The sequence below is a fragment of the Hipposideros armiger genome, unplaced genomic scaffold (genome assembly GCF_001890085.2).
Source record: "Hipposideros armiger isolate ML-2016 unplaced genomic scaffold, ASM189008v1 scaffold_288, whole genome shotgun sequence".
Classification (NCBI taxonomy): Eukaryota; Metazoa; Chordata; class Mammalia; order Chiroptera; family Hipposideridae; genus Hipposideros; species Hipposideros armiger.
In genome coordinates this window covers 1,528,253-1,553,731 of record NW_017731638.1, presented here as the reverse complement: position 1 = coordinate 1,553,731, position 25,479 = coordinate 1,528,253, and the positions used below count along the sequence as shown (strand labels likewise).

Genomic DNA, 25,479 nt, shown 5'->3' with positions numbered 1-25,479 from the left:
AATAAAGATATAATTAATACTATTACTTGTTATACTATCACTTTAAATTTTCCTTATTTGTAAAATTATATTTATGGCTCTTGAATAATTTTTAAATTGTTGTGAGGGACAGGATTGGCTCTTCCATCTCAAAAGTTTGCCAACCCCTGCCCTATACTGTCAGGGGAGGTCTTAGACCCCAATGAAACTTCCCCCCTGGTTCCCCCATACCAGCGAAAAGAGATCCAACTGTCTTAAGCTACCTGTTCCATCTGACCCAGCTGACTTTTACATCAAACTCCATCTCTTTAGACATTAAAACTCTATGATATTCCCATACAGCCCCTCACGGGGGCCAATGTCGGGCACATTCAGTATTTGAGACAAAAAAGCCCCCTCCCCCCTCCCAAAACACAGGAACCCTAGCCCCTTTCTTCTCCCTTGACCTCTTCACCTGCCTTGGCCCCTTTGGCCTCTTCTTCCTCGGAACCTCATGCTTGCCTTCCCACCTCCTGAACAGGCACCTACACCCTAGTTTTACTTTCTCCAGATATTCAGACCCCCCCCCCAATAATCCATCTCTACCTGTCCCCCTATACACTCTCATGCGCCAAAAAAGGGCCGTCTCTATTTCACTCCTAATGTTACTGGGCATCTCTGGGGGTAGAAACGGGAACAGCAGGGCTAGAAGTCTCCTCACACCACTTTCAGGCCCTATCACAGGACCTCTCCCAGCCCCCCAGCCTCCTCCATCCCCCCTTCCCATCCTCCACCACCTCCCCCAGAAAAACCCAGAGACCGCTACAAGTACCAGTGGAGCTCTGGGTTTATGGGTAGCTGGGGCCCTTGGCTTCTCCCCCTCACTGTGCCTCTAATCATTATCTTTTTGGTCCTAGCCTTCGGTCCCTGCCTCCTCTGCCTTTTCACCCAATTCCTGCAGAGCCAACTCCAGGCGTTCGCAAATGGAACTGGCCGTAAAATGCTTTTCCTACATTATCAGCCCCTTCCACCATGTCCCCCGCCTCTCGCAGCCCCTAGAAGCTCCAGCCCCTCTCCTTTTTAATAACAAACAAGGCTGGAATGTTAGGTCTCCGAATGTTAAGAGACCTTGACTTAATGTTAGGTCTCTGAATGTTGGGTCTCAGAGACCTTGACTTACAGACAGAGCCATGTCTGCAAGAAAACAACAAAATGTCTGTTGGCCTGCAGACGGAGCCAAACTTGAGATAACAGAAAACGCCACAAAACAGCTAATGGCTTACAGGCAGTCAGCATTTTCTGTTCAAACAAAGCTGCCCTGTCAGCACCACCCCTATGTAACCCTCCTCACTCTCTCCCTCGGAACTAGATGTGCAGCCCGGACTGTAGTCGTCTTTGCTCAGCCCTATAGACTTTCTCTTAATAAAATAGACATTCTCTCTGAAACTTTCTTAACTTGTCTGACTGTGCGCGTTCCTTTACCGGCCAACCGATCAGTGTTTATCTTTCAATACACTGTTATTTAAAAAGATCTTGTGATCTTATAAGGCGAGAAAGGTTTTAACTTACTCGTTTGCAAGATGGTGTCGTAATTATGTCCAAAACTTGGTATAATACACGAGGCCATCTCTAGGGGTTTGGGTTACCTAGCGAAAATTTCTCTTTCACTTCACCTTCCTCCGCAGCCTGTTATTTTTATAGGGTACTTCAAGCAACGGTATTCAGATAGCAAGTGGGTCGTTCAACTAAATAACCTTTCCCAAAGGGTTACAGTTCTATTTTCCTTCCCACAGATTCTCAAAATTCACTTTATTTCCCTGGATGCCACTTGAGGGCAGCTGCTTAAAAAACATTCCCAGCACACTGTATTTGAACACATATTTTAAAAAAACACTTGCTTTTGTATTTTCATTTCCTTGCGTTACAAACCCCCATTCTCTGACGTTTAGTCTTTGAATGCAACCTCCGGCCTCAGTTTGATCACCCTTCGGAGGGTAAAAGGAACCGCAAATTGAAAAAAAAAAAAAATCATCAAAACATCCGGGAAAAGGGGAAGACTACGATTCCCAGAATTAATCGCTTCCAGACCTCGCCCGCCTTCGGATGCCCAATGACCAGGCTTTACCAGCCTCCTTTCGGCTGCATTGGTCAGCTTCCCCATCAGTGAGGGCGGAGCCGGGAGAGGAGACATACAGCGCTCCCGATGGTACCTTCCTGCCGCAGCGAGGCGGCTCCCGGTAAACGAGAAGAAGAAGAAGCTCTCGATTGGATACTGTCTATTCTCATCAGCCAATCAGAATGCGGATATCCTCCCAGAGACCCAGCCCCTTCGTTGATGTAACTTTTGGTGGCGGGAAAAGTTCGGAAGTTTTCGCGCCGGGGCGGGGTTATTGAAGACCCACCGCGCGGCTCGGCAGGAGGTAGTTCTGAGTGGGCCGGCATGGCGGGGACCGTGGTACTGGACGATGTGGAGCTGCGGGAGGCGCAGAGAGATTACTTGGACTTTTTGGATGACGAGGTAAGGGAGGCCCTGGGTCGCGATGTTCTGGAGCGTGGAGCCGCTAGGGACGCGGACAGGCCGAGGGAAGCCAGGTGGGCGCCGCTCCACGCCGAGCGGCGACCCGGGGCCTGGGAGGCAGAGGCCCGCCAGGCCTGCAGACTGCCGCGGCAGAGGTGGCTGGCGCAGGAGCCCTCCATCTCGGTCTTGTAGATTTTCTCGCGGTGGAGTCAGGCCTTAGCTGGTTTTCTATAGGTGAACCTTAGAGGGCGATCTTGTAACTTTCTCCTGAGTACAAGTGATGGCGGAGTCGCGCGAAAGGCGACAGGCTTCTTTCAAGTGCAAACAAAATGCAAAGCTCACTTTGACCTCTTTGAAAACATGCCCGGCTCTCTGAATTTGAGGAGTAGGCTGGGGAAGCACTACCATCGGACGGGCAGTGGTCCGCCGCTTCGTGGGGTCCCCGGATATTAGAGACTGATTGCCTATTGGGAGGAAAAGATTTCCTAATTTGGCAGCATTCTTTTTCAGTACCAAGTGACATACAGATAAAAAGTGTTTGTGATGCAGGTAAAGGCCCTAGGATGTTTGTAAAGTGTCTTGAAGGGTTGCTGATGCTGTATCTGTAAACAAATGGCTAAGGCTCCGAACTCCATTAGGTCTGGATATGAGAACTCTTCCTATATTATAAAGATATCAGGAAATTAAATATTTTAATTCTGTATACAATTTTTAAATGAAAAGCTATTTTAATATGAATAGTAAAAGCCCGCTTAATTTACATTTTAACAAGGTTAGTATTTGTTGTCCTTGTAGACTTCTTCTGTGCTCATTTTAATTCCCCATTAAAGGTTGAGAAATGAGTGGATACAGAAAATCTATTGGTAATGGGAATAATAGCACGAACCTGGAGGGAGACGTAATCCCTACACTGTCCGTTTTGGGTGTATATGGAATTCGAGGCTAGTGAGTGAAAATATGGAAGAAACTGGGGTTTAACTCTGCCGCAGAGATTGACTTATCTTGCTGTGAGAGCTGCTCTGTTTAAAAACGTCTTGTTTTTGAATTTGTGGCTGTTATATGTGGTGGCTATTTTGCAGGAAGACCGGGGAATTTATCAGAACAAAGTTCGGGAGCTGATCAGTGACAACCAGTACCGATTGATTGTTAACGTGAATGACCTGCGCAGGAAAAATGAGAAGAGAGCTAATCGGTGAGTGGCAACGGATCCCAAGGGGATGTTCTGGCTGTGAGTGAGAATTGCTCCCCTCTCTTTTTCCTACATTGGGACAGGCTTCCCAGGAGAAGACCTGGATGAAATGCTTCTGACCTTGAAGCCTTGCTCCTATGTTTTTATCTTCCCCAAGTAGGTAGTAGGCATTTTTCTCTCAAGAGCTTTTCCTTCCTTCCGTGTTTTACTGAGTATTATTTCTACATCTTTGATAAATTGAAGTTGGTCTTCAGTTCTGATTATTTCCCCTGAGTCTTATAGGGTGGCAGAAGTAGCTAGATTTTCACTTCTTGTTCTTGATCATCTAAGAATTTCCACTTCTGTTTTGAGAGTCAGTTGTTTTTTTTTGAGTTCTGCCCTCTGCCTAATTATTCTTTCTCTTGCCCCTGTGCAGCCTCCTGAGCAATGCTTTTGAGGAGCTGGTTGCCTTCCAGCGGGCCTTAAAGGATTTTGTGGCCTCCATTGATGCTACCTATGCGAAGCAGTATGAGGAGTTCTACATAGGATTGGAGGGTAGCTTTGGCTCCAAGCATGTCTCTCCCCGGACTCTCACTTCCTGCTTCCTCAGCTGTGTAGTCTGTGTGGAAGGCATTGTCACTAAGTGTAAGTGGGTTAAAGTAAGGGTCTGAGGGAATGGAGGTGGGATACGCTTGGAGGGGCTGGGAAAGCAGGAGAGGTGGAGTAGAGCTGGGTAGCGAGTGTGTGGCTTCAGAAAGGTGGAGCATTGAAATGATGGGGTGAAACTTGGAGGAGCTCCTAGTATACGCCGTGATGAGGGGGACCTTGAGTGACCATGATGAATTCTGCTGAGAGTGGAGGAGTCTTGGCTATTGGCAGTCTCTTCATTCTAACCCTAAACGCCTGTTTCTCAGTCGGGATCAGTTGTATTTAAAGTTTTACACCGATGTGATGTGTATATATAAATGTAAAAATGAATAAATGACAAGTATTATTGAAATAGCTTAAACTAGTAGGAAGAATAGTATTTGGAGTCATCATGGGCTTGCCTATGATCCCACCTTTGTCACTGTTTAGTTGGATGCTTTATATGCATGTTTTCCATTCCTAGGCTCTCTAGTTCGTCCCAAAGTTGTCCGCAGTGTCCACTACTGTCCTGCTACGAAGAAGACCATAGAGCGACGTTATTCTGATCTCACCACCCTGGTGGCCTTTCCTTCCAGCTCTGTCTATCCCACCAAGGTGAGGAGGGGAATGAAGTGATTGGGCCTCTTGGAGGTTGTAGTCAAAGATATCTATTTTAATGCAAGTAGTTGGATCAGATAGTATAAACAGTTCACTTTTTTGGGGTCGAAACAGGAAATAAAAACATGATTTAAAAAATGCAAGTAATTGGGTAATAGCCAAAGTCTGCTAAAAGTAGGTAGAATGAAAAGTAAAGATTCACCTAAAGGAGAATTTGATTGCTAGCCAGAGCTTAATATGGAAAGTTCACATTTTTTTTAAAAAAGAATAAATATTCACTTTAGAAAATTTAGAAAAGTATGGAAGGGTTGAAAGTAGGAGAAAAGTCATCCAATCTACATCAATTTTTTAGCAAAGTTATAATCATAATTTTATAACCTACTTAAAGTAATATGGGAAAACCCTTATATTATAATGTTACTACGTGCTTTTTGCAGGTATTTTACTGCAGGTTTAAGAGAAGGTTGGCATAGGAAATGGCTTTATTCTTAGTGTGCAGTTTGATGTGAATTGAGGATGATGCGAGCCTTTATTTAATGAGGCAGAAGATGATTCATATTGGTTATTTGATGTCTGAACTCATTCTATGAAAGAAAGCTGTCCCCACATCAAATTTTAATTGAGAGCTGCTGTATCCAAAGAACTGTTAGGCACCCTGGGAGACACAGCTATAAATACGACCCAGTCCTTCAATTTTATCAACTTGTGGAGGAATCTTTTAACATAAACCATGAACACGAGGATGAGTATCTTCGAATTTTAACTGAAACTTACTTTAGAATCATTTCGTCTACCTCCAGATGACATGTTGAGGTTCGGAGACGTTAAGTGACTTGCTTATGGTCCCAGTTAGCGATGACCTTTAGAACGAGGACCCATGTCTTGGCTCTCCGGCCAGTTGCATTTCCTAAGTCATCTTAGAATCCTAGGTGCTCTAGAATCCTACTTTCTAGAATTTCTTCTCCAGGAAGTACTCAAGGAGTACTGTTCTATCCATTATCATGGCCAAGTTTCTTTGCTTGAGCCGTAGAAACCATTGGACCAGGTCTCCTAAAAGTGCCTAGTGTGGTGCTTATGAGCCTGGGCTTTGGAGTTCCACCTGCCTCGAGTCCTGGCTCTGCTCCTTGCAGTGTGACAGCTGAGGGAACTCATTTAACCAATCCCAGCCTCAGTTTTTTAATCTGTTATAAAACGTGGGAAATGTCTGTGCTGCTGAGTTGTGAGGATTACATGAGATAATTCCATGGTAATTGTACAGTGTTTTGTACATAGTAGCACTCAATAAGCGATAGCTATTATGTTTTTTTGAAATTAAATACCAAGGAAGTAAAACTTTAAAAATGTTTTTACTGAAGTTTTAATATATATATGGGAAAGCTCACAGAAATGTGCAGCTTGATGAAATTTCAGAAGCTGAGTATAGCTGTAAAATCAGCATCCAAAACAGGAAACAGAACCTTACTAGCCATCAGAAGCCCTTCCTGGGAGCCTGCACTGCCCTGTTTGAGTATCCTGATGTCTAATAGCATAGATGACTATTGCCTATTTTTATGTTTTCTAAATAAATACTCTTGTATTGGCCTCTGTTTGTATTTGTGAGATTCATCCATGTCGTGTATAGGTGTTTTCCATACATTTTCATTGCTGTCTAGTATTCACTTGTGTGAATGCACTACATTTATTTAACCACTCTGTTGCTGACATTTGGATATTGTCTAAATTTTGGCTGTTAGGAATAGTGCTGTTGTGAACTTAGTAGTACATGGCTTTGGGTGAATGTCTCTGTTGGGTATTACTATGAGGAGTGGAAATACTGCGTCACAATAAGCATATATTCAGCTTTAGTAAGGGAGGTAAGAATCTTAATTTAGATGTTAATACAGCCATAGTCTCTTCAGACTAAAGATGGCCTCTTCCATTTAGGTGGTTGATTGTTAGAACAGATAAGGTTGGAAGAGCTAGAGAAAATAATTTGGCTTTTGTTCCTGGAAACCAAAATCTCATGATGTCATCTCCAAACGATATCTGTTTCCTACACCCCGTGAGTGTGGTCTCTTTAAGACAGGGCAAAGAAAACTCTGCTTTTCTGTGTGCTTTTTCTAGGATGAGGAAAACAATCCCCTTGAGACAGAATATGGCCTCTCGGTCTACAAGGACCACCAGACCATCACCATCCAGGAGATGCCAGAGAAGGCTCCAGCTGGCCAGCTTCCCCGCTCTGTGGACGTCATTCTGGATGATGACTTGGTGGACAAAGTGAAGCCTGGTGACCGGGTCCAGGTGGTGGGGACCTACCGTTGCCTTCCTGGAAAGAAGGGAGGCTACACCTCAGGCACCTTCAGGTAGAGGCTCAGTCATGAAGCGTTTGGAATGCTGCTGGCAGCTTCCATTTCTGATGGAATTCTTTCTCTCGTTTGGCATGTTCTGGAGAGTTGTGACAGACAGGTGGAGCACTTTACCCGCCTGAGAGATGGGATATCTGTTTTCTATCAGATAAAACTGGTAATACTGTCTTACACTAAAAGTGGGAGTTACTGGTGATATGATTATAGCCTCATGGCTTACCTGGGAGTTCCTCACATATTCCCACCTTCTTCCCATACACACTCCTGTCTGAAGCTCTGTGGGTCAGCAGGATATAAATTCCTGAGATGAGGCATCATCAGCATATTTAGGTCATGGACGAAGAGAGAATCAGTTGTTGAATTCTGAACAGCTTTTTTGTTTTTCAGTTTGTTGTTCTAGATTATTAGCCTGAAAGGCTCTGAGGTTAGAAATTGAAAATACCAGGCTTTTGCTCTCTCTCTTTTTTTAAATTAAAGTTTATTGGGATGACAATTGTTAGTAAAGGTACATAGGTTTCAGATGTACAATTCTGTAATAGATCATCTATATATCATATTGTGTGTTCACCACCCAGAGTCAGTCCTCCGTCCATCACCATATATTTGATCACTTTTACCCTCACCCTCCACCCCCTCCCCCTTCCCCTCTGGTAACCACTAAACAGTTGTCTGTGTCTATGAGTTTTTGTTTCTTCATTTGTTAGTCTTGTTCTTTTGTTGTTTTCAGTTCAATATTCCACATATCACTGAAATCTTATGGTTCTCGACTTTTTCTGACTTGTTTCGCTTAGCATAATAATCTCAGGATCCATCCATGTTGTCGCAAATGGCACAATTGCATCTTTTCTTATGGCAGAATAGTATACCAGGCTTTCTCTTAATTCTCCTCTTTGTCTCAGGACTGTCCTGATTGCCTGTAATGTGAAGCAAATGAGCAAGGACATTCAGCCTTCGTTCTCTGCTGAGGATATAGCCAAGATCAAGAAGTTCAGTAAAACGCGTTCCAAGGTCTGGGTGTTTTTCAGGGATTTGAGGGTGGGGGTGGATTTGTATGGGTTGTGTTTGACCATGGCCATCTTTGTACTGGAGCAGGAGAGAGGTTCAAGGTTTTTCTTCTGAAGTGTTTGGTGCTAGCTTCTAATTTTGACCCAGTCAGCAAGTAAAAGGGCATTTTTTGCTGTTTGTTCTTTAATGTTTCTGTTGTGCTGGGCTGAATGAGACCTGCTTGGGCTGCTATGTGAACCTAATACAAATATTAGAATAGGAGTTAGAATGTCAGTGTACCAATGAGTCTTTACTGAAGACATTAGTGATGCATTGTTACTTAAATTTAAAACTTTACATCATTTTTGTTTTAGTCCTCCAATTTGTTTTTCTTTTTGAAGACAGTGTCCACATTTAGAATATATGCATGTGTGATCAAAGTTACTGCTGAAGCACAATACACATTCTTACTAAACCTAAAATGTTTTGAACCTGGAAACACTTTTTTCTGGCTTAAAAATTAAGATCATTTATTGATTAACATCAAGGGAGAGTATAAAAATAAACGTTTAAATTTTGATCAGGGATCACTTTTTTCTTAAACCTTTAAGCAAGCTTTGGAATCTAAGCTTCCTCTGTATCTGTTGATAATGGTCTGATCAATGTGATTTGTCTTACGATTAGAAACAGTGCCTGGACTTGTATATTTCTTCAAGCATTTTCTGTAGGCTAAAGTATAAAGTGGAGTTCAGCCATACTCCATTGCTTCTCATTAGGCTTTTCACTTCACTGCTTACTCCTCCTGTAGGACATCTTTGACCAGCTGGCCAGGTCGTTGGCTCCTAGTATCCACGGGCATGACTACGTCAAGAAGGCAATCCTCTGCTTGCTCTTGGGAGGGGTGGAACGGGACCTAGAAAATGGCAGCCACATCCGTGGGGACATCAACATCCTTCTAATAGGTATGGTGTTAGCGATTTGCTTCAGACTCGTGGTCTTCCCTGGTGGAGTGTGGTTGTGGGAATGTATTACCTGTAAGGTAGTGTATTCTGTACGTGGCCGTATTTCAGTCCCATCAAAAGGTAAAAGGCTAAAATGAGTCTATTTATTATTATTATCATTTCTGAGTTTCATGGTCTATATGTAAAATATATTTTTCCACAAATGGTAAAGGGAATGTGAAGGAGATAACGTTAACCACCTATTACTATATATTTCTGTTACGTCAGGAGCTGTGCTAGAAAAGCAGAATTTTCTGGTGGTGGAGGGCCGGGGGGGGTTCTTAGAGAATAACCACTGCCCCCATCCAATTACAGGAGACCCATCGGTTGCCAAGTCTCAGCTTCTGCGGTATGTGCTTTGCACTGCACCCCGGGCTATCCCCACCACTGGCCGGGGCTCCTCTGGAGTGGGTCTGACAGCCGCTGTCACTACAGACCAGGAAACAGGTAAGGGAGGGTGTAAGGGTCCTTGGCTAAGGTCCAGCAGTGAGATCGAGCATTATTCTTCGAGCTTGCACTAGGTATAGCTTGTGTTGGGACGATACAGTTGAGAGGTTAGTTTGGGCCAGTAGAAAACTGAGTATCTGGCAATAGGGGGTGATTATTTAAGTCTCTGAGTGGCCCTCTATTGACAAGAATGTCTCCAAGAAGACTCTTTGAAAGCGTTTTGAAGGAGAAAGCTTAGCAAATTGGAAGGGAGATAAAAATGAAGATTGTACTATTTCCTAAATTAGAGGAAGGGGTTTGAAGACTAGTGTGAAAAGAGGAGAGATCTAGTTGGGAAATCACTTGAGAATGAGGATGGAGAGAGAAAAATCTGTAAAGAAAGTTGGTTGGAGGTTAGCTGCTTAGGGTCAAAGTGGGACAAGGAGATGCTGTTGAGGTTGGAGCTTGAAAGGATGACCCACCAGGAATTCCTCTAAGTCTCTTAAGAGCTGGCTTCACTATATTCTCAGTGCAATAGTGGGAGGGAGACAGACATCTCTCCCCACGACCCCCTACGACCTGGACTGTAGCAGGTATTTTACCTCCCCACTTCCCAGGGGAACGCCGCCTGGAAGCAGGGGCCATGGTCCTGGCTGACCGAGGCGTGGTTTGCATCGATGAATTTGACAAGATGTCTGACATGGACCGCACGGCCATCCACGAAGTGATGGAGCAGGGTCGAGTCACTATTGCCAAGGCTGGCATCCATGCTCGACTGAATGCCCGCTGCAGTGTTTTGGCAGCAGCCAACCCCGTCTACGGCAGGGTCAGTGGAATCTTGCACTTACTTACTCATTGTCCTCGCCTTCATTTACTTTTGCTGAATAACCGGGTCAAGAAGTTTCTTCTAGGTGACCCAGGGGAATAATGGCCAAAGAGCAAACCAAGTAAGCTCATCATCTTAACTGCCCTTGGTTTAGGGCAGTGGTTCCTTCCCCATTCATACACATCAGAATCCCCTGGAAAGGTATTTATTTAAAATAACTTTTTAAAACTACAAAGAAGAAAAAAAACGACCTGCAGTCTCACATCCCAGGTGACCTGTATTGACATTAAAATGAAAGTACTACGTGCATGTGGCAGGAGGATTTATAAAATAATGGAGAGATAGAATATGGAAATGAAAAGCCATTTTTCTCCTATTTCTTTCCCAAGAGAGCCACTAACAGTTCTTGAGTGTTTTTAGGAAACAAAAACTTAAGCATGTACCAGCATGCTATCTCCTTGTTAGGACTTAATCTATCTTTGGTTTTTAGTATGACTATGATGTGCTTAGATGTCATCTTTTATATTTATCCTGTCTGGGTTTTGCTGAATTTTGCCTTATTTCAAAAACAGCTGCCTAGTATGGATTTATAATAATTTGTTAGACTAGTTTGCATTTGATGGGCAATTGGTGTTTTCCCTTTTTTCTTCTCTGCTATTATGAATGAACCTGTAATGAATATCCGTTTATGTATATTTTGTTATATATTTGGGAATATACCTATATGGTGAATTCTTAGCAACGTAATTATTAGATTAAGAGTTACGTGTAGTTTTATTTTGGTAGAGATTGCCAAATTGCCCTCTTTCAAGATTATACTATAATAATACTTCTAACTAGTACTTATAAATAAATGCTTTATATCTACTTTATATCTCTAACTGAAGCTCAGGTGACTTGAGGGAACTCAAAGCCTCACCTCCTTCCTTCCAAGCAAACCGCCTCACCGAGCTTAGGCGCCTCCAACAGGCTGAGTCTCAAACCCAGCCACCTCCTTCCCAAGCCTCGTTCTCTTTAAGGTCGTCTTCTATCCTCACTCCCAGAATCAGTCCAGCTTCCTGTTCTTTCTTCCTATTGATTTTGCCTCCACTTCCTTTTCTTCTTGCGTTCCCAGTATGACCAGTATAAGACCCCCATGGAGAACATTGGGCTGCAGGACTCACTGCTGTCCCGATTTGACTTGCTCTTCATCATGCTGGATCAGATGGACCCTGAGCAGGACCGGGAGATCTCAGACCATGTCCTCAGGATGCACCGTTACAGGACGCCAGGGGAGCAGGATGGCGACGGTGAGGCCATGAGAAGAGGAAGGAAGGGAAGGGAACCTGAACAGATGCCCTGATCTCAGCCCAACCCAGGGGGTGGGTTGTGCTGCAGTTTCTGGGTTGAAATTGAAGGTGCCCCTGCCTGCCTGGCTACCACTCCTTGCTCAGTGGAGATTATCCTAAGGTGTGTCTTTTGTCCGTTTCTGGGCCTGGGAACACCGTTGAGCATCTTCTGTGGGCCAGGTGGTGCTACCCTCCTTTCTTGTGGGCTCCACCTGTCTGGGTCTTTGCTTTGTGAGTCTTGTCTCTCTTCCCTTCCTGTGCTATAGAAGAAGCAATTCCCTGGGTTAAGCTCTTTCTTACACTCCTTTTTCTCAACTTGGGTTTTTTAGCTATGCCTTTGGGTAGTGCTGTAGATATCCTGGCCACAGATGATCCCAACTTTAGCCAGGAAGACCATCAGGACACCCAGATTTATGAGAAGCATGACAATCTTCTTCATGGGAACAAGAAGAAAAAGTGAGCATTCCTCTCACCTGTCCCTCGAGGGAACCTGAGATTTGTGTCTTAGGAGAGCATGTGTATATGTAATATTGTAACATATCAGAGCATGTGCATGTATATATGCTGTCCAGGCCAAGGTTGTGCTTGGAGCCAACTATGTGGTCCTGTTTTCTTTGCTGGATCCACAGATACCTTTTTCCTGACCAGTTGCCTTATAAATGCTTATAAGTGATTATGCTTAGGTTCTGATCTTTTCCTAAAGATAGGCGCTTTATGACATGCCTAACGATGGTGGGTGTGATTTCATCCTTATGTGAAGGACTGCACAGCACAAGTCATGTAGCCATTTATGTTGAGTTCATGGTGAAGGATCAGTAGATTGTAAGCATTGGAGGCTTTGCAAGTGGATTTGGATAAAGGGAATCTGTGATCAGGTGCTCAAAGCATGAAATGCAAGAGCTTATACTTCTGTGTTCGACTATGGTGCAGTAGGAAATATAACGTAATTTTCAAACTTGTTGGTTTAAGAACATAAAATTTGGAGTTAGAAAACTGAATTTGAGTCTACTTAAGTGTCTCTGAGCCACAGTTTTCCCACTTATAAAATATGACAAATAATACCTAGCCTTCCTATTTCATGAATAATTCCTAAGTAATTCTAAAAAATAGGTGAAAGGGCCTTGTGCATGTTCCATAGAAATGAGATTTACGATAATGGGTTCTAGGCTGTATCTACTCTGCCACTTGACCTTGGCTTCTCTGAGGAGAGGCACAGCCACTATCCCAGGCAGGTGCTTGGGTGTGGCAGGGAAGTGGAATGCAGTGTGTGTGGGTCCAGGGAGAAGATGGTGAGTGCAGCGTTCATGAAGAAGTACATCCACGTGGCCAAAATCATCAAGCCCGTCCTGACACAGGAGTCAGCCGCCTACATTGCGGAAGAGTACTCACGCCTTCGCAGCCAAGACAGCATGAGCTCGGACACCGCCAGGGTGAGTACCCAAGGGGAAGATGGACCTGGGGGTCCCTTTAGGGACTGGAGAAGCAGTCCCTACCATCTGGGAGCTCTGAAACCATTTTAACTTAGTGATGCCTTACCTTTTCCTTTCTGGTCCGAAGGGCTTCCTGACACAATTTTAATCATTTCCTTTTACAAAGGAAAATGAAATAAGAACCCCAGAGATAACATGTATCTGATTAGTTCAGATTGGCCTCCAGAAGCTGTGACCCATTCAGCAAACATAAGTGATTCCTGGGAACTGAATTAGTCTATTCTCACATGCAGTTTTAAAATAAGAGCTGCCCTCAAAGTACTCAAATCTGGGGTGGGGAGTCAGAAAAGTAGGTGGAAAGATCATATATACATACTGGGGGTGCCAAAAAAAATGTACATATTTTAAGAGATGTTATCTATGTATTACTTTTAGAAGTTGAATTGAATTACGGTAGCAATGTGTAGCATGAGGTTTGCTCAAAAAGATGGCTTCAATCAAATGAATGCTAGCATCATTCATTGTATTATAATTTTTTTTTTTTAAGATTTTTATTGGGGAATTGGGGGGATGGGAACAGTGCTGGGGAATTGGGGGAAGGGGAACAGACAAGTTGCTGTCGTTTTTTTTTCTTCTTCAATCTAGTTGTGGAGGATGTTGCTTCACTGGCCCAAGTTGGCACTATCATTGCGCTCTTCCTGGGCGAGGCAGATCAGTCGCTGGCTTCTGGACGGCCGCTCACTGCAGCTGCTGGCTGCTCATGCTGGCTGCTGGCCACACACGGTAGCCCATGGCAACCCACTGCCACAGGGGCTGCAGCCTACGCCGTCGCTGGCGACTCACGGCAGCCCAGCTCCAGGTTGAGCTGTTGTTCAGCATCTTAGCTGCGGAGGGCAGTGTCACTGGCCCTCATATGTGAGATCCGAACCGGGACGCTCTGGCGTCTCAAGCCAGTTCTTAACCCTCGCGCCACTCGGCCGGCCCTGTACTACAATTTTAATACAGTTTTTTCTTGCTTAACATGTGTATACATTTTTTTTGGCACCTTCTATATTTATAAATATATGCCAGTGTGATACCAAAAAAGAACTGAATGTGAAAGACTGTTGGAGTACAGATAAAGAAGCTATTAATTTTTCCTTTAGACTTTCCAGAAGGTATGAATGTCAGGAAAGGATTCCCAGAGAGTGTAATATTAGAACTGGACTTTGACAAATGAGTAGGAGTTGGGCAACTGTGATGGTTTTCCAGAGCTATTTCTAGAAACCTGATATACCAACCTATGAATTTATCTGAATCTTTTGGGGCAGTTCAGTTCATAATAGGATTTCACAAAGAAAGACCCAAGTCAAACTCTCATCATGCGATATAGATTTGGACATGATCCCAGATCATCTCACACTGAAGACAGGAATTCAAATCTTCTGGAACTCCTGCTAGGAACTACTTGATACCTCCAAAGACAACATGCCTAGTACATCACTTCTCTTTATTTTTTTTATTTATTTTTTTATTGGGGAACAGTGTGTTTTTCCGGGGACCCATCAGCTCTAAGTCAGGTAGTTGTTTTCAATCTAGTTGTGGAAGGCGCAGCTCAGTGGCCCATGTGGGGATCGAACTGGCAACCTTGGTGTTATGAGCACTGTGCTCTAACCAACTGAGCTAACCGGCCAACCCTACATCACTTCTTTGAAATGTTAGACTGGTCTTCTATTTATTGAGCTTAAAACCTGCTTCCCCATGACTTCTACCCATGAGTCTCAATTTTGTTTTTTGGAGATTTTGTATGAATTGTATTTTTCAAATTAAATAGCCTCCTTTCTTTTTTAACTGCTTCTCCCATTATGTGAACATGTTCCAATATGTCTAAAAGGCCTTCTCATTGAACATAATATTACACCAATTGGAGCTTATAATGGAGTGTATAACCTCCAGACTCTGGTAGCTTTATAAATCATTAAAAAATTTGGTGAGCTTATTTAAATGTGACTATATTTGTTTGTTAATGTCAGATTGGGTATAAATGAGAATTTTGAAAACTTGAAAGTAGAAGTGACCGTCATATAATGGGAGATGGGAAGGTGTGATAGAGAACCAACCCTTTGTTCTGATCCCTTCTGCTAACTTTTGGACCTTGCACAAATCCATTCACCTCTCAGGTCACAGTTTCCATATTCATAAAATAATAAGAAGGTACGATAATGTCAGGGATGCTTAACTATTGGGTTGTCAGAAAAGTCATGACGTATTTTTCTATGTTTTTCGTTGCAAAATGCGTCATGACTTTTCCGACAACCCAATAGGAGGACACATCAGCATCACCTGGGACTTTAAAGTACCTATGCGTAGTCCATAACACAGACATTCTGATTCCTCAGGCCAGGGATGCCATTCAGACAATAGCATTTTAAAAAGATAAAGGCACCCCAGTTTGGCCCCTGTGAGAACCAGCTGATAACATGTCAGAGTTCTGCTCTTTTGGACTTAAGTGAGTTTACCTAACTTTAAAAAATTTGTCCTCTAATGACCTCTTTCACACCCCTCCCTTAGTGTGTGACCTTGGACAAATTACTTGAAGCCTTCAAGTCCCATTTTCCTCATCTCTAAAACTTCTTCAAATAATTAATAGTGTTAAATACACAAGGAACATAAAAGCCAAGTTCTTGGTGCATTGTGGGCCTTCGCTTTTGAACTTTTTCTGGACTTTTGTCTTTCCAGCTATACGATGCCCAATTTTCTTCCCTGTTCACTTCCCTCCCTCCCTCAATGCTCTCTCACACATATTTCCTTGATATTCTTCATCTTTCAGAATTTTATGTGGTAGTTATAGGGACTGCAGAGCTCCGTCATTTGCTTGGACTTCCTAGAGCTTTTCTGGTAGTGTCATTATTTCTTTATATGTGCAGTGGGAATGATGGGCGTGCCGAAGGAATATGTGTGATTCTGGGTACGAATCCTCTCTTGTTTTCTTCCCCAGACATCTCCAGTTACTGCCCGGACACTGGAAACCCTGATTCGCTTGTCCACGGCCCACGCCAAGGCCCGCATGAGCAAGACTGTAGACCTGCAGGATGCAGAGGAGGCTGTGGAGCTGGTCCAGTATGCTTACTTCAAGAAGGTGAGGATGCTTGTGGTGAGAGAGGTTCTAGTGAATAAACCGTTGATGTTTGGGCTTCACAGCCCCCCATATCGGCCACCTGCGTTTGGGTCATCAGCACAGAGCAGCATCTGTCTGCCAGTGTTCAGCCAGCCTCCCTCCTTTCTCTGGGACCAGCAGCACCCATGGTTCTCAGTCCTGGCTGCACGTGAGAACTAGCTGGAGAGCTTTAAAATACCGTATTTCCCCATGTATAAGAAGATGCTTCCATGTATAAGACGCACCTTAATTTTGGGGCCCGAAATTTGAAAAAAAAATGTATTACATAAAGTTAGTGAACTCAAGTTTTACTCATCATAAAATTCATGCAACTCCTCATCACGGTCAAAACTCCCAACCATTAGCTTGTCCTCATCTGTGTCTGATGACGAATCACTGTCTTCATGTATTGCCTCTCATGGCCTTCTTCTGCCGTGGTGTTTGCAGTAGGGTTTCTTCCTCCCATAGCCAGTCTCGGATTGTTTCCTCTGTTGGAGGAGGACCAAACTTACGTTCAGCAGCACGATTTACATTCACTTTTGCAAACCGGATCACTTTTAACTTGAATTCAGCACTGTACGAAAATCTTTTCTGAGCCATTTCTGGGCAGAACGTGGCAAAACGTTACTACCATAAATACCAGTAACAAGTGCGAAACAATGAGCGCAAAGACAACCGCGAAAAAAACAGGAAATACAAGTAAAAACATCTACAACAATGAGTGCAAAATCAAACGTGAAAAAAGCGGGAAATGCAAGTAAAAAAAACCACAAAAAATACCCTACAACCACTGTATAAGATGCACCCAGTTTTTAGACCCCACATTTTTCGAAAAAGGGTGTGTCTTATACATGGGGAAATCCATATGGCAGCCACATCAGAGCCCTGAGAGGCCCCAGAGGCTCTGGTTTACCTGCCTCTCTGTCTGCCCTTGCTTCCTTTGCCTCTTAAAAAGGTAGGTGTTCCCAAAGGAATGACCTTGATCATCTTCCTCTTCCCTCTATGCTGTTCCCCTTGGCTGTCTCTTCAGGTGTCCCATTGTCAACTTAGAAACTCATGTCAAAAGTTGAACTCTCAAACTTGCGTCTCATCCTCTTTCTCTATATCTGCTTGCGACGTTCATCTCTGTCATTTTAGACACCAAGCCTTGAAACCTTGACTCAATTTTTCACATTGCCCTCAACTCCTGTCCCCCAGTCTGGTGAATTATAGCTCTTTGGGGTTTGGCTATAAATCTGATGAACTTTTCTTGGCTGTTTCTCTTTGCTAGGGTGCAGGCAGTCTTAAATTTAAACACCTGATTTATAAAGAAGTGAATTGTTTCCCACTTAACCATTATGGGCTGGACATTTTTTTTTCCATTCATTCCTTTATTCAGTAAACGCTCATTGAGTACCTACTATGTGAAAGGCAGTGAGCACACACATCACCCAGCATTTTTAAAGATGGGTAGCGACTCCCTTGGTCCTGGTCCTGGGACTTGGGGACAAGAGAGGCTAGGTGACTCATTAGACCTGTTGACATTATTTCTGCTGATGGTGCAGAAGGGACTCCGATTCAGAGTTCTTTACTCAGTTCCTGGCATCAGTGACCTCTCCCGCCCACCCATAGTTGGCTTGGTCCTAGGTTCTGGAAAAGGAGAAGAAACGTAAGAAGCAACATGAGGATGAATCAGAGACAGAAGATGAAGAGGAGAAAAGCCAGGAGGCCCAAGAACAGAAGAGGAAGAGGTATGGTGGGCAAAGAGAAACGAGAGAAAAAGACTCCAGTTAGGGCTGGGGGAAGGGTGGAGGGGCGATCAGGTGCTGCAGGTAGACGTCAGGTTCTTCATGGACGGGTGGGATTTGAGAGTGAAGATAACCTGGGCAAAGGACGGAGCGAGCGAGCCCTCTGGTCTTTTGTATGAACCTTTTGACCTTTTCCTGCTAAAGAATTGGTGAAGAGCGAGAGCAGTAACCTACTCAGAGGTTTTTGAATATTACATTTCAGACGTTTTTTCCCTCAAGATTATTTGTTCTTGTTAGGCTTGTGGTTGAATTTATAAGGGAAAAAGCATGGTGAAGCAGGAAAAGTAACAGCACAGGCCTAGGCCTGCTGTTTCACTTTGACTAGATGCTTCCAGTTCGTTTTTTCCATGGTCAGAGGCACAAGGTGGGGCTCGCCAAAGCTTCTCTTTTAACTACTGTGGGTATTTTAGGAGGAAGACTCCTCACTCGGATGCCAAGGATGGGGACTCATATGACCCCTATGACTTCAGTGACACAGAGGGGGAAATGCCTCAAGGTAAGAGAGCGCCCCCTGCTGATAAGGAGGAGTTCCTTCGACTCCTGACTCGTAGTCACTCTGCGCTGCATTGTTTTGGTGGGCTCCTATTTGGCTCTGCTTGGGGCTCTGTGTCCAAGAGGTTTGTTTCGAGAGCCATAGGAAATCCACAGTATAACTTTGGACAAAAGCTTTGCTCAGTTGTTTGCTTCCCTCCATGATGAAGTGTGCTCTTTACCAAGTCTGGTGTTTTGGCATACGTATCCCAGGTGACGTATGTTGGGGTCTCCCGCCTGACTCAGTTCTTCATTGTTCATTCATTGGAAATACCCCTTAATTGTCCTACCTGGCCCCATTCGAACCCTAGGAAATAGTGTTCAGCAGGCTCACTGAGGGGTGGGAAGTGGAGAACATCAATTGCTCTGGTGTTTGTGCAAATGGCTTCACCTCGCCTCCCCACTGTCTGCAACCATTTATCTTCTGCAGTGCACACTCCAAAGACAGCAGACTCACAGGAGACCAAGGAATCCCAGAAAGTGGAGCTGAGTGAATCCAGGTGAGTAGGGACGTGAACTCCCCATGTCGCTGATGCAAGGACTTCTTCCGAGGGGGAGGGTACAAAACTCTCTGCTTATCAACGGAGCTCAAAACTAGAGGCCGAAGGATTTTTAAAACATTTTATATTCTGATTATAATTTCAAGCTTAAAAATTAAAAAGACAAGTTTATAAAGAACTCTTGTATATCCTTTACCCAGAATTCTAGTTGTTACACTTTACCATTTGCTTTATAAATAATTCCCTGGGAATTTAAAATCCAATGCCCTCGCGAGGTCAGGAAGAAAAGTCTTAGAGCAAGGACAAAGTTTGTGTCTTGCTGTAACCTTGGGTTTTTCTCGGTGGGAGATACATATTTTTCTCACTGATTGTCATTTGTTTTGAGATGAATTTTTACCACTAGAGTTTCAGAAACCATTTTAGCTACGTATTTTATATTTACTGGGCCCCAAAGAAACTCCATGGCTAAGGTTGCTTTTTTATGTTAATACCTAAATATACACACAACACAATATGTTTACCAAATAAATTGGAAACATCGAAAAGTATTTAGTAAAAAACATTAAAGTCAATTATAATTTCACTCCCCAGAAACCATCATTGAACTATACCTGAAAGCACTTTCTAAATCAGCTCATAAAGATCAGTTTTTCATGACTGTGGGGTTTCCATAGGATGGATGCGTAAAGTTTTATTTGTGTTTTCTAATGATGGACATTTAGGGTCCATAAATCTGCTGTTTACAGTAAAACATTCTCATATTGATCACTGTACACTTGTGCAAATGTAGCTGTAAGGTTCATTTCTAGAAGTGGACTCCCTGCATCAAACGATATGCACTTTAAAATTTTAGTACGGGTTGCTAAATTGCCTCCCAAAGATGCAATCCTAGCGTGCATTTTTACCCACAGTATATGGGAATGCCAATGTCCCACACTTTGAAAGCCCTCTTGTTTTTAAAATGCTGTTATTTCTCAATGTATAGGAAGCCCTATAATACAACGGTTTAGCTTTAAAGGGGGGAAACTCAGTCTGTAGCAGCCATCAGAGGTAGGTGTGTATGTTGTGTACAGGGGGATGACTATACTGTATTAATACCTTGGGGTTTCCCAGCGTAGATCTTGTCCGAAAGCATTTGGGTTTGTTCACTCCTCCCACACCCGTTTTTCCTGTCTTGGGCAGGTTGAAGGAATTCAAGGTGTCCCTCCTGGAGGTGTTCCGGGAAGCTCATGCACAGTCGGTGGGCATGACGCGCCTCACAGAATCTGTCAACCGGGACAAGGAACAGCCCTTCTCCTCAGAGGAGATCCAGGCAGCGCTGAGCAAGATGCAGGAGGACAACCAGGTCATGGTGTCCGAAGGCATCATCTTCCTCATCTGAGGAGGCCTCGTCTCTGGCTTGGGGCCCTGCCAAGAAAGTTTCTCCCAGGCCCCCCACCCCCGATGCCGGTCGATGCCTTTATTCCCCGAATAACAGTGTTTCATTGAACTGAAGTTGAGGGACACGTGATGAAGCTGAATGAGGGTTCTGTGGACGCTTTGGGAGTGAAAGCTGCCCTGAGGCAAAGCAGGAGGGAGGTGGGGAAGGACTGCGGCTGTTGCCCCATCATTGCAAAAGACTGGACCGTACTCCCCATCCCCAAACAAACCAAACCATTTGCTATAAATAGCATGATTTGCTGAGTGATTTGGGGGCACAGCTGTTTTGTTATTTTTGTTTTTCCCATCCTTTCTGTGTCTGTTGGCTTTTATTTTTTACTCGAGCACTTTGGTTTAGAACAGGCTGGGTTGTTTTAACGCTGTGTAGAGAACCTCTTAGGCAAGTCACAAATGCCAAGAAAACATTTTTTGCAGTAGCACCAGGTAAGACTAATAGGTACTCTTGACCTAAGTATCCAAGACATGGAATAAATTTGCCCATTTTTATACTGTTCACATGGCCTTAACACTGCTTTTACAGACACATTTTATTGTTTCTCTGGAAGGGTCTATCCGCAACATTTGCTGCTCCTGCGTTTGCACCAAGCTACCACAAGGTGGCAGCAGGCTGCTGTGCGCTCTCTGGGAGTTCTTGTTTTTAGGCCGTTTTCTTCCCCAGTGACTCCAGCATTTATCAGTTAAAATTGTGCAGACCAAACCCTGCCTATTTGAAATAGCTAAATAACCACAGGAGGCCAGTGAGTGAAAGTCCAGAAAAATTGACCTTCCCGTCTGCCTTTTCCGAGCTTGACTCAACCCCCTTCATAGAGAACCTATACCTGACATATCAGACACCTCAAAATCATGTGCGTGTTGCCCATTAAGAAACCCCCTTACAGGATTCAGGTGAAGCCACTTGTACCCAGCTGTCCAACCCTTGGGATTTGTTAGGTTGTTTGCACGGAAGGGCAGTGCTTCTTGTCTACTGCTGTATGGTTTCAATAGCTTCCAAAGAACATTAAAGGTTACCTAAATAAACAAAAAAACAAAAACTGTGTGACTTTATGGGGGCCTGGGTCACATGAATTAGAAGCTGCTCTGAAGAGAAGAGGTGCTGGTTCTCAGCTGTAAGATTGGTGAGGTTCATTATCCTTTTTGCTGGGAGCAGCCCCTCACCCAGAAGCCATGAAGCAGAAGAGGTTTTTTGGCTTCTCATAGCGTAAGTTTTTTGTTTGTTTTTAAAGAAGACAAAATTGTTGGGGAGTTCAGTTTCACCTTTTTGATTTCACAGACGCGAAATGCAACTCCTCTTGGAAGTGATCTGGAGAATAGTTCCAAAGGAGAGGGCAGCAGTACCAGAAGAAGGAGTCTTACGCGAATTGAGGACTGGCAATGAGTGACGCTGTGCTGGGTGCCAAAGTAGCATCTTGTGCTCATGATGCCCACAGGCTGAGGAGATGCATGTCTAATGTGTCAGAGTTCAAGAAATAGAAAATATATACCAAATGACACAAAATAGGAGCTATAGTAATTGAGGGGCCACGAGAGGGTCAGGACAGTGGAAGCTACTGATGGGGTACTGATAGGAAGGAAAGCTCGGGGTTTTCAGGGGCCTCCTCAATGTGTCCAGAAGGGAGTTTTGTCAATAGGACTGTTGCTGTCCTTCCCTCCTGAGGAAACAGGCACAGAGTGGGAGAGGAACTGCTGCACCCAGCATTTTGGTAACACCTGTAATGCCAAGTTGACCTGCTTACAGTTCAGCTTGCTGCAAGCCAACAGAAGAGTAGAAGGCAGAAGACAATTTCCAGCAGCCACAATAGATGCGGTGTTAAAATAACTCATAGGAACTCAAGGGATCTACAACTGACTTTAAAACGTGTGGATAGTTTCTCAACTTAGAGCAACGTGAAAGAGGCTGGTAAGTACTTAAAGAATAGGTTCTTCCTCATTGCCAAGAGGTCGCTGAGGCAGGGACATACCTACTGGTCAGTGGTCCCTAATGATTTTTCTGTGGCCACACAGTGCTGAGATTGCAGTAGTCACCCAGAATCATCAGAAAAAAATAACGTGCTTCATTCCAAGAGAAGTCTTTTTACACTTAGATTTGCTCTCTGAAATAGGTAAAATAATTTGTGGGGCTTAGAGAAATAAGTTGTATCTTGAAAGGTTATGCTACCTTATTTCTTAACTCTCCTGGATAAATGAAGCATGCATGTGAAAGGGTAGTTTTCAAAAAACCCCAATTTGGTAAGTGTCGCTGGAATTCATTGTCACTGACTAACTTCCGGTAAATTTTGTGCTGCTTGCTTGTTACTTCATTTGTAAAATGGGATAATTACAGCCTGTAGGGTGCTTGTGAAACATAATTGAGAGTAGGTGGTACGTGCCTGCCAGCATGGAGCTACTCCCTGATACTTCCATTATTATTGCAAATGCCAAGTTTCACCAAAAAAAAAAAAAAAAAGATTCATTTTGATTCCGGAACTCCGTTCCCTTCCCTGTCTTTCCTGTCCTGTTGGTGTGGCTCTGACTCCAGCACTTCCCAAAGGAGGACTCTCGCCTCCAGCTTGTGGCAGTGGATTCTTCAGCCTTCTCCCAAGGACTGGAACCTTCTGCCCGATGCGGGCAGTGTCCCCCTTAATCCTTAAGACAGCCCTGTGATGTACGAGTAGGAGGTAGAGTCATAGGACAATGTGGAAGAGGAAGATAAAGGCTCCCAGGAACCAGAAAAGTTACTCCTCATTTCCCCTGAGATTTCAAACTACGCCAGTGGTCCTAATGGTTCCAGACTTTCTGAGTGGACATATACCCAGAGAGCTTGGCCAGTGGAATATGGCAGGTGTGTGCTGCTTCAGGCCCAACAGCAGCCCTGCGTCTTCCCCTTCCCTGCCATCTCCCCTCCTCTCAGGAGCCAGGTCACTTCCCCTCCTGCTCTACAGGTAGGGAGGTGGAGAGGTGGAGTGTTTTGCACCGGTTGCACCCCGGAAATTTCTCCAGAGAACCAAAAGGTAGCAGAGGGAAGTAAGCCCTACCCTGGGAATCAAGGGCGCTGCGTTTGAGTTCCCTTTCTGACAGTATGTGGGTAGTTAACGTGCAAGCTGGTCAAGCCACTCCCTTAGAGGGAAATGCTTTGTTTCTTGGTTTCTTTATCTGGAAAAGGAGGTGGAAAAGGAGGGATCTCTGAGGTCCCTCTGGTAATGCATATGACTTAACAGCCAGTATCAGTTGTCCCCACAAGACACCGTAGCCCTGGTACCACTTGGAGCCAGGTCACAATGAGTCTTCCATCATGTTGTTAAATGGTTTTTTCAGGATAGCAATGTCCATGCCTCTATTCTGCGGGACAGACGCCAGAATATTTCCAATGATATCAAGAGATTTAATTCCTAGAAAAACTTTAGAACAAATTAATTTTTATTTGACTCCATTTGAATTTACTGAAATACATAAACTTGTTCACTTTCTTTTGCAGGTCTGGTGCCTCAGTGATGAGTGCTGCTGCTTTCTGCCTTCTCCATTATCAACCAGCATGTAATCCTAACTCATTCTCTTCAGTCTGTCCTCAAGGGAGAGAATTAAGATTCTGAATTCTTTTCCTAAATATTTTTACTATTAAATCCTGAGTATTTTTCCACAGCCTGTAGGAGGATATTAGCCTCTGCTGAGATTTACCATTCTGATAATAGTTCTCCCAGCAGGTACTTTTTGTAGCAAGCTAAGCTTTCCTACCTTTAAGTACCAATACTTAACCTTGGCATAGAAAGGTCAGCTCATGCCATCTTGCATGCATGTGCTGCTATTGTAGTCATTTAAGTGGGTAGAATCCTGAAAGACAGCTGTAACAGAACCAGATATCATCAGAAACAGCCTAAAGTTGGATTTGTCTACGTGCATTGGTTCTGTTTTTAAAAAGGATTGTTAGGACTAATAAAACCTAACATGGACTGTTTGGGGAAAGAGCAAACAAAATTATAACTACTATAACTTTTTCTTGGTGAACTTCAACACCAATTTTAAAAGTGATACATCCCAATATACCCAGTGTACTAGCAAGTTCCAGGTTAGGCATTTGAGACTGGGATTAATAAACAGTCATCTGCAGTTTAGGGACTAAGAATGTTTCTGAAACTTTGAACTTGAAGTCAGATTTCTGAAAATCGACACTGCAGAATAAATGCAAGAGTTCATGTCACATTTAACTTTAATGGATAATAAAAAAAGTAAGCCAATTAGAGTTAATGTAGGGATGTTGTATGAAGGTTCCAAGCTCCCAAACAGACTGACTCCTACAAGCAACTTCTTCATGCACCTAGTGATTGGGGCAGGTGAGCAGGTGTGGTCCTGCTAATAGCCATCATTTGTTAAGCGCTAAGCACCATATAAATGATCTCATTAAAGCTTCCCTACAATCCTATGTGTGGGTTTTATTATCCCAATTTTATAGAAGAGGTAATAGGCTTCGAGAGGTTAGGTAATTTGCCTAGGGGTAGACTCTAAATTCAAACTCAGGGCTATCTTGATTCTTAACTGCCTCATTCTAACCACCACACTGTGCTGTTCCCTTTATAGGGCTTCAAAGGGCTGAGAATGTTCTAGGAGCTGGAGGCGGTCAGAGCTACATCTGTGAGTAAACCTGATGTGACAAGATCTGTGGGTGCCAGTGTGCAGAGATGAAATTGAAGACCTTACCTAGCTGGTAATACTCTCAGCAATCTCAGCGATTTGCTCTACGGGCCAAGAAGCTTACGTGACAAGGATTGGTGTTTGCAGAAAGCACGTGCTATCGTGAGCACTATAGTTACCAGAAACTACCTTTGTGGAACCTGTTTACATTTTTTAAAAATTAAAAACACAAATGTAATTTTTTCTCTTTTTTT

The 25,479-nt window shown here is 43.7% G+C and overlaps 1 protein-coding gene across 1 annotated transcript; it reads left to right on the top strand.

The window, feature by feature from the left end:
• Nucleotides 1-2,267: 2,267 nt before the first annotated feature.
• On the top strand, nt 2,268-21,635 carry MCM3 (minichromosome maintenance complex component 3). Its single transcript, XM_019658720.1, has 17 exons — nt 2,268-2,476; nt 3,556-3,668; nt 4,081-4,289; nt 4,756-4,886; nt 6,993-7,231; nt 8,134-8,242; nt 9,027-9,180; nt 9,535-9,666; nt 10,263-10,471; nt 11,586-11,760; nt 12,129-12,255; nt 13,079-13,229; nt 16,207-16,347; nt 17,992-18,095; nt 18,563-18,648; nt 19,114-19,183; nt 20,366-21,635. Exons 1-17 carry the CDS (start codon nt 2,399-2,401, stop codon nt 20,562-20,564), a joined length of 2,427 nt encoding a protein of 808 aa, XP_019514265.1. The 5' UTR covers nt 2,268-2,398; the 3' UTR covers nt 20,565-21,635.
• Nucleotides 21,636-25,479: the final 3,844 nt, after the last annotated feature.